This window comes from Nansenia antarctica (assembly GCF_963989245.1).
Source record: "Nansenia antarctica genome assembly, chromosome: 11".
Lineage (NCBI taxonomy): Eukaryota > Metazoa > Chordata > Actinopteri > Argentiniformes > Microstomatidae > Nansenia > Nansenia antarctica.
In genome coordinates this window covers 14,092,567-14,102,160 of record NC_137681.1, presented here as the reverse complement: position 1 = coordinate 14,102,160, position 9,594 = coordinate 14,092,567, and the positions used below count along the sequence as shown (strand labels likewise).

The window sequence follows — 9,594 nt, the reverse complement described above, 5'->3', positions numbered from 1 at the left end:
GATTGAAGGCATCCTATTTTATCAGAATGATTAAGGTTAATAATAGGTAGTGCCGTAAAATCTTAATTAATTAGACTTTAGTCTTTCAATGGTAATCATACCACTAACTAACTTAAAGATGCATACCAAATGAATTACATCTGCAATGATTCAACGTGCAAACAACAAAGACAGTGGAGAAGAACAATAATCTGGTGCACGACATTCATGACAGTAGCAGAGCTCTGCACGGCGTCTTTAAGGCAATCCGGGCATTTCTGATAGTCTGTGGATGACATCATTGATATTGTCAATGGTGTAACTGAGCCGAGAGAGATACGGATTTTTTTGCGTTTTCCCCAAATCTGACATTCGCAGTGCAGACTTTACAGCGGGACGTTCCATCGGGGTCATTGAGGAATGAACCGTCAAAAGTCTGTCGCTGTCCGTGGTCCTGTTTGACTGACAACCACCCGATCAGCACCACCGGAGCAGCAGTCAGTCCCTGAAGCGCCTGGCATATCGGGTGAGGAGACGCGGGTCCATTGGTTATTCAATGGGAATTGTGTCTGGGGGGGTCGTGTGGGGTTGGGGTTTGCAGAGGGACACAAATAGCGAATCGGATAAAGTGGGGAAGGTTTTCTTTTATTATTTTCCGATAAAGATGGTCTCTGGTCAAGGGTGCGGCTGTGCAAATATTGACCACAAACACTGACTGAACGTCAATTATGGAAATCTTTTGAATCAAATGTGACTAACATCACTTGTAAAATGTGAATAGGTTTTTATTTGGCCTGCCAACACTATCGCAGCGATATTTATTGCTTTAGATCTGCAGTAAGGTGACGTACTATTACCTGGAATCTTTACTATCGCGTAAGTACAGCAAGAGAAGGGATCATTTTAGTAACAGTACTCATATACGTATGACTGAGCGTGGAGAGATAATAGGCACGAGCTCGTTCCTGGTCACTGTCAACTAGTTCGACCTTCATTTCATGGATTGCAGTGCACATAGGGCAATACGACCATGTTCAAATGATTGAATCATGTTACTATTTGATATGTAGATCACATTCGTTTATGTCCTCAAAGGCTTTAAGGTAAAGATAGGCCCATATCTCACCTCTTCAACCGCCAATGTGGCAGTATTCTCGGCACTTCGCTTGCATAATAAACAAATGCCAATTAACCAAATGCAACCGATTATCATCAGTCTGTCTGCTGGAAAATTCAAACCACAGCACAGCCATTTTCTTTGACAGTGTGCTTTGATGGGGAAATAATGGACAATGCTAGCTGAGAAAAAAATAGGACTCCTTTAATTTCAGCAGCAACTAAAATGTATCAGACTTCTATATGCTAATTATTTGTATATGTGGTCATGTCCTTTGAAGTGATAGTGTGTTAAATGCAGAATGATTGTCAGATTCACACCATTTTCCCTTGCACTAACCATGCACATATTATATGAAGTTTCTTCAAATACAATATTATCTAACTTGCCTTTGCTAAAGTTAAAACTGTTTTAAATCATATATTTGGCCACTAGTTTTCACTTCACACTGAATTTGTATGTTCTTGTGACATTTTCATTCCTTTGTTGTCCTTATTTGTTGCTTTCCGTCCTAGGTCTCACTTTCTCTTTTAGTGTATCTTCATTTGAGTTGGAACAGGAGCACAAACATGACAGTATGTTGAACTGGGCCTGCCTTGTGCCACACTGTCCCTCCTCTCTGGTCCACACTGTCCCTCCTCTCTGGTCCACACTGTCCCTCCTCTCTGGTCCATAGTCTGATTGATGACAGTTTCCTCTTACTTGTTTGTCCCTTTAGTGAGTCCTGGAGAAGACCAGCATCATGGAGTTGAGGGTGGGGAATAAGTATCGCCTTGGCAGGAAGATAGGGAGCGGCTCTTTTGGAGACATTTACCTGGGTAAGACTTGTGTTGTTCTGAACCGTGGGTTAACTTTTCCTCAGACCACCCATACAATTAGCCCATCACACATGATGTGTATCCTGTTACAAGACATCTAACTACAACATACAGTAGGATACAATTATAATCTCAGTGGATATTATTGGTAATTGATGACATTGTCACATGGTGGTTATGGTGTATGTATGTGTGTATGTGTGTATGGATGTATGGGACTTCCCTGCCAAAATAAAGGTTAAATAAATCAAATGTATGTGCACATCACCCTGCCTTTGTCAGGTGCTAACATCGCAACAGCAGAGGAGGTGGCCATCAAACTGGAATGTGTGAAGACCAAACACCCACAGCTGCATATCGAGAGCAAGTTCTACAAGATGATGCAGGGAGGAGGTGAGAGTGGTGCGGAGACAGAGGATGAAAATGAAATTGAGGGCAAATAATAGCTGTGAAGGGAGAAGATTGAGAGGGAATTTGTCTTGCACAAAGATAAATGAGGAATTCATAATAGACAAATGATGGTACATTACTCAGCAGAAACAAGCCTCTCAGACTCTCGTTCCCTTCCTCATCTAGTGGGAATCCCATCCATAAAGTGGTGTGGCGCCGAGGGGGACTATAACGTCATGGTGATGGAGCTACTGGGGCCAAGCCTGGAGGACCTCTTCAACTTCTGCTCCCGCAAGTTCAGCCTGAAGACCGTGCTGCTGCTGGCTGACCAGATGGTACTGTGTGCATCATCTCCGTCTCTGTTCACCTCCTTATGTATCCACATCCGGGGAGGCCGGTGGAGGTAGAAATCGTTGGACGGGCTCATTGTCTCCAGCCTCCACTGATCCACATAAACATATGTCTCTCTTTCAATGGCTTTTTCGAAAGAAAGAGTGTCCTTTGATATGATTGTGTTGATCAAGAACTTGGAAGTCATTCCACTCATGAAAACTCATGGGGCCTGTTTCCCTGACACAGATTAAGCCTAGTCTTGGACTAAAGTACACTTTCAATAGAAAATATCCATTGAATACACTTTTTAGTCTAGCAATATGCTTAATCTATCTTTGGGAAACGGGCCAGGGCTGTCTTGTATGAACTTCATGAATCTGTAAAAAAATACCACGCTTTACCCTATTTACAACTGTTCATTAATCCTTTTTTATCCTATTTTCACTGTAATTATGACTCCTCTCCTCCTGTCTCTCCAGATCAGCAGGATTGAGTACATCCACTCCAAGAACTTCATCCACAGAGACGTGAAGCCTGACAACTTCCTCATGGGCCTGGGCAAGAAGGGCAACCTGGTCTACATCATCGACTTTGGCCTGGCCAAGAAATACCGGGACGCCCGCACACACCAGCACATCCCCTACCGCGAGAACAAGAACCTGACTGGCACTGCCCGCTACGCCTCCATTAACACACACCTGGGAATAGGTAAGATACCTGTACCACACACGCACGCACGCACGCGCACACACACAAAATAACACATGCAACCTCAACCTTTAAATACACACCCTTACGGGTGTAAGGCCCTGACACGTACATACGTACGCACGCCACACACAAACACACATGCACAGTTTGCAGCCTTCGTTGGCTGTCTGTCGTCATTTTAGAAAGTCAATAGATTTTATGTGATTGCATTGATCAGGGCTGGATTCTCAGAAGTACTGCTGCAGAACTCACACTATATTGACCCTACTCCCTTCTCTCTCCTTTTTCACTCCCCTCCTTCCACCAATCTCTCCTCTCCTCTCCTCTCCTCCATCTCTCCTCTCCCTCTACAGAGCAGTCTAGGCGTGATGACCTGGAGTCTCTGGGCTACGTCCTCATGTACTTCAACCTGGGCTCTCTGCCCTGGCAGGGCCTCAAGGCCGCCACCAAGAGGCAGAAGTACGAACGCATCAGTGAGAAGAAGATGTCCACCCCCATCGAGGTGCTCTGCAAGGGATACCCCTGTAAGTAGTGGACATTTAAGCTATTTGTGGAATTCCTCCATCCTGGTTTAAGCATAGTCAGTTTTAGAGTAGAGAGGGTAGTAGTACTTTAGCAGTTCCTGAGGGAAAATTCCCTTCCGGCAGCAGATGTACAGACAACACATTAGGACAACACCGAAAATACACAGTAGACGTTAAGTAAAAAAAAAAAAAAGAACTTTAGTTTAGTTTTTTCTTTTGAAAGGACAGTGATAGTTTTGACTTTTGTCTAATTAGTTTTGCGTACCCCGACTCTTCTCTCTGTGGAGTGATGCTCTTCTCTTTGCGCCCCACAGCGGAATTCTCCACCTACCTCAACTTCTGTCGTTCACTGCGGTTTGATGACAAGCCCGACTACTCCTACCTGAGACAGCTCTTCAGAAACCTGTTCCACAGACAAGGATTCTCCTACGACTACGTCTTCGACTGGAACATGCTCAAGTTTGTAAGTCCACTTTTCATTTACTCTAAAACCACAAACAATACAACATCTATACTGTTCCATAACATTTACTCAAATACTTCGTCATGGTTCCTGAATTAGTTCATTTTCAAACTCCTTCCATCTCCTTCAATCAGTAAGTTCTCTCTGCCTCAGGGATCCAGCAGGACTGCAGAGGATGGAGAGAGGGAGAGGAGGGAGGGGAAGGAGGGGGATGAGAGGATCGGTAGGGGCCCCAGAGGTGGTGCAGCCCAAGCCCTACCCCCTGGGCCCAACCCCCCGGCTGCCGTAAGGGTCCGAAACGGCCCTGACGCTGCTGCCTCGAACCCCGCCTCTCGTGGAGTCCAACAGTCAGGTGAGTCATACACCAGACAGGAAAGGGCTGTGTAAACAAACTCTTATTTCATGACTTCAGTGTGCTGCTCTCCAGCCCCTCGTTACTCTCTTAAATAATGTTCTGTTAAAATGCCGTTACTTACAAAGACGGTTTTATAAATATATAACCCACTCCTTAACTCTTTTACATGTAGTGTAGAATTGAAGCATGGTTGACTGAATGACTAATAAGTAATTTGTCAATCCATAAACCACATCTATATAGAGGTCTTACAAATACATTTGTGACAGTTGAAACCTCTAAATAGCAGGCAGACAGAAGTGACAATGGTGTGTGTGTGTGTGTGTGTGTGTGTGTGTTTGTGTGTGTGTGTGTGTGTGTGTGTGTGTGTGCGCGCGCGTGTGCGTGTAGGGAACAGGTCTCCTCAAGCCGTGTCCCGTGCCGAGCGAGAGAGGAAGGTGGCCATGAGGCTCCACCGGGGCGCTCCCGCCAACGTGTCCTCTTCTGACCTCACTGCCCGCCTCGACCAATCACGCATCGCCACATCACAGGTAGGCTGCCCTAGAATTAGGATGAAGTTGTCACCAGACATTGATTTATGGTCATATGGAGACTGATCCTGGATCTGTGCTTCCACCCTCAAAGGCTTGATCTCTCTGACCCATTGCCCCTCCCTCTCCCAACCCAGGTCAGTGTGCCGTTTGAACACCTGGGAAAGTGAGTTCCTCTCTCGCCCTCTGGACACTGACAGGTAAGGACAAGTCCGATGGCCACAACCATCTGCATTGAGAAGGAATGTGGAAGGCTTTAAGGAATGACATTTCAACTTTCCCTGGCTTCTTAAGTAATGTTTAGACAAGAAGAAAATATGTTATGCTTTCAGTGAAATGTTCTCCCTTGTTTCTGACAGTTTTGAAGCCACTCCAGGGTTTCAAATACCCCCTACTTTTGAAATTGTTGGATTAAAAACACCAGAGTGGGTCAAAGACACTGAAGACAGAGGGGGAAAAAAGAAAAGATAGAAGGAGGTGGTCTTATTAGAGGAGGAATGAAAGTGAGTGTGTGTGTACGCCTGGCCAGTATGACCTGATTTTCCACCTGGAGAAAAGATGAAGGACAGAAGGACATAGTCTTTAGAGCCTTGCTTTCCAGGCTTCTGAGACCCAGGGCTGGGGAATGATTCTACTCCTGGCTTAGCTCTCCTTCACTCCCATTCACTGGCTACATTGATCTATGTGATCATACATGAAGTTTCATCTTCTCAGAAGCTCAATGTGCATAAAACAAAAACAAACATGCACCTGTCGGTGCAAAAGGACAATTTCAGGTTATTCTAGCTGTTTCCATTGCTGAGGTGTTGTTGTATGGGCACATGTGTAACACAGTTTAAACTCTTTGTCTCACGATGAATTTCCAACTCATGAGAGCTGTTTTACAGCTACAGTAATGGTGTAATTGAATAGATAAACAATAATCATATGGAATTTCAGAGAAGCTCACATGGATCAGAAAACAACTGACTTTAAGAATTTAGGCTAAAGAGGAACTGTATAGAGAGAGGGATAGAGAGATGGGGGCAGAATTAGTTAAGAAATGGGAAAAGGATGAAGTGAATGTAAAAGTGTTTGCAGCTGAGCTGCTTAGGGAAGTGAGTTTGCATCTAGTCAACGTCTGTGAATGTCTTCTTGTCTTGTTAGTTTGTCATTCTCTTGGTTTTAGCAGTGGACTGACCATGAGTCAAGGGAGAAGTGAATGGTAGGAGCACAGAGAGGTGGGCTGTCACCCATTTTCTCTCTCTGTCTTTGCTGTTTAGGCATTCCTAGTTATACATTATTGGTAGATTTTAACCAAATATAATTAAGGACATTTCAATTCTACTCTGTTTGGCTTACTTGACACATTTAGGATCTACAAGCTGGTACCTGCTGCTCTGTGGACACAGCTGGTACTATTACATTTGTCAAAACCAGGTTTGGGATATGAGACCAGATGTCCCATCGTGGGGATGTTATTGGGGAATATTACTTATTTTACAGAAGAGGAAGAAGCTATTTTACTGAAATGGTTGTTTTGGTTGTGTTGTTGGTTAATCTATAAGGGAAGAAAGTGACAGACAAGTAAACAAGCCTTATTCAAACTTCAGAGATGTGAGGAGTAGCATGGAAGATACAATATTATAGAGTGGTGGAACTTACGACTTGTTTTATGTTTATGTTTGATTTTTTTTACACCTGTGTAAATAATTGTTTTGTGTAAAGCCACATTGTTTGAAGATGTCAATGTAGTAAGAGATTTATTAACCTGCATAGGGCTTGGATGGTGGGTTTAGACAAAGAGCCTACAATATTAAAGATGGATCTCACTGATGGGATATGGCTGTGGATACACTGATATCTTGTACATTTCTTTACCATGCTTAGACTTTATAACAATGATAATTTGTGTATATTTATGAACCAATAAAGATGATATGCACAACTTACTACTTTGTGTGTGTGTGTGTTTGCGCGCGTGCGGTGTATGTGTGCGTGTGTGCGTGCGTGCATGGGTGCGGTGTATGTGTGCGTGCGTGCGTGGGTGCGGTGTATGCGTGCGTGTGTGCGTGTACTGCGTGTGTGTCTGTTTATGTTATGGCTATCTATCCGCTATCTTCAAAATGCGATTGGACTCAAAATAGATCGAAGCATGCGCAATTCCCACATCTACTTCCTGCTCCTCGGTGATTGGTGCAGCCAGCAGGCTACTTGTCTACGGAGTGGCCCGAGCACCGTTGATCTGCTCCTGTAATCCGAGGGGGATTGAGACGGGTTAAGAAGGAATGACGGAGTGCAAACTCACAGCAATAAAACATCCATTCTACTTGTGTAGTTTGATAAACTGTCAAAACGGAAGAAAGCACAAAGCTGCGCTAAAATGAGACCCAAACCTCAGAACTGAGATTTTAATTGAACTCTTGGATTTTACGCAAAGATTTCCAACCGAGTGAGCTGCACTGGGACATAAACATGGATGTCGGAGTAACGATGGCAGCTTTGTGGAAATAAGCCGTTTGTGTTTTATTTCTGGTGCTAGACTGTACTGCCAGGGCCAGACAGAAAGTTCTCTGGAAGCATCAGCCGGTTTTAGGTGAGTTGATCGAGCCTGTGAATTTAGTTGTATACATTCGAATACATGACAATGAAGTCGATAAAACGATATAAATAGTGAATTAATCTGATTATATTTTAAACAGTTTATTATTTCCAAAATATCCATAAAAAACATAATCAAGCATGTTTTCCAAATTCAGGTTTCATCTTAATTCCACTTTATCAGAGGGCAATCAACTGCAAAGGTAAGAGCTTCTGTGTTTTTGTTGCTGTGCCCAATAAAAGTAGTTTCTCATATCATTAATTAGTATTAATTACTGATATGTACTTGCTGGCACTCTCTCGTGTGTGTGTGTGTGTGTGTGTGTGTGTGTGTGTGTGTGTGTGTGTGTGTGTGTGTGTGTGTGTGTGTGTGTGTGTGTCTGTGTCTGTGTCTGTGTCTGTGTCTGTGTCTGTGTGTGTGTGTGTGTGTGTGTGTGTGTGTGTGAATTAATGAATGAGAGAGAGACTGACTGCCATTTTGCCTTTCAAATGAAATGCACAGATGTCCCAGGGCTTCGCAGTCATGGCCATTGTGTTTGCCCACCCCCCCTCTCTGTCCGCCGCTGATGCATTCACTTCTGTCCCATTCTGCATGTTGATCTGCTGATTCTCTGCAAACCAATACAAATGACTCCCCGTGGGGCATATGTAACAGGAGGGCTCCAACACCCACACAATCAACCAGTGGCTGCAGAGATCATTCTAATCGAATTGTATTACACTGCACAGTGTTGAGACAGAGGTGTGTGTGTGTGTGTGTGTGTGTGTGTGTGTGTGTGTGTGTGTGTGTGTGTGTGTGTGTGTGTGTGTGTGTGTGGGTGGGTGGGTGGGTGTGGGTGTGGGTGTGGGTGGGTGGGTGTGGGGGGCTTACGTCAGTCCGCCATGTATTGTGCTGCTGTGTTAATGACTCTGTCTGTGGTATTGGTAGTAGAACGTCGGTATGACCCCCCCCTTGTGCGTGTGCGCACCCTCGTCGCCCCTTGCCTCACTAATCTCCCTGATTTTGCTTAAGAAAGGCAGAATGAGTCACAACAAGCTATTTTTAGAGTGTCTGTGTGTTCTTCTCTTCAGTAATATCAAGGACTCCTCCAAGCACAAGCTGACATTTATTACAGACAGTCAAACATGCCAGCAGAATATCCCATCCTGACAGCTGATCAATGTCACATTGAAATAAGTGGCGAATGCTAGTTGTTGCTAGCAACTTGGTTGCTTACTCTTATGTTCGGGTCCCCGTAATGAAGTAAAAGAAGACATTCTGTAGCAGGGTAGGTAGACAGGCTCCCACTCCATTACATGCAGGACAATGAGCCCCTTCTCAGATTTCTATCTCCACCAGCCTCCACTGTTAATAAGACATTTAGCAGATGCTTTTATACAAAGCGACTGCATGAGTGCATACTTTTTTCAGTTTTTATGGTCCCAGTGGGAATCAAACCCACAACCTAGGCCTAAGCGTTGTTAGCGCAACTTTCTACCAACTGAGCCACAGAGGACCACTATCCTCTGTTCTGTGGTTATAATAGGTTTGGTTTATGCTTCTAATTTGGACATGAATGGTACTTCTTGTCGGACCTGCTGAGGTTGAGTTATTATCAGTCAGACATGACGTAGCTAATGGTTGTATGTCTCTCTCTCTCTCTCTCTCTCTCTCTCTCTCTCTCTCTCTCTCTCTCTGTCTCTCTCTCTCTCTCTCTCTCTCTCTCTCCTGGTATCTAGTCCCCTCAACCTCTCCACCTAACTGATACCTGACTCATGTCCTTATCATTCCTCTGCTTTTCCCCTATCTCTGCT

General features: G+C 44.3%; 1 protein-coding gene across 1 annotated transcript; it reads left to right on the top strand.

Moving 5' to 3' along the window:
• Positions 1-1,838: 1,838 nt before the first annotated feature.
• Positions 1,839-5,390, top strand: csnk1e (casein kinase 1, epsilon; the record flags this gene model as incomplete). Its single annotated transcript, XM_080541753.1, has 9 exons — positions 1,839-1,914; positions 2,197-2,307; positions 2,491-2,639; positions 3,117-3,345; positions 3,702-3,872; positions 4,187-4,335; positions 4,489-4,687; positions 5,081-5,220; positions 5,358-5,390. 9 exons carry the CDS (start codon positions 1,839-1,841, stop codon positions 5,388-5,390), a joined length of 1,257 nt encoding a protein of 418 aa, XP_080397879.1.
• Positions 5,391-9,594: the final 4,204 nt, after the last annotated feature.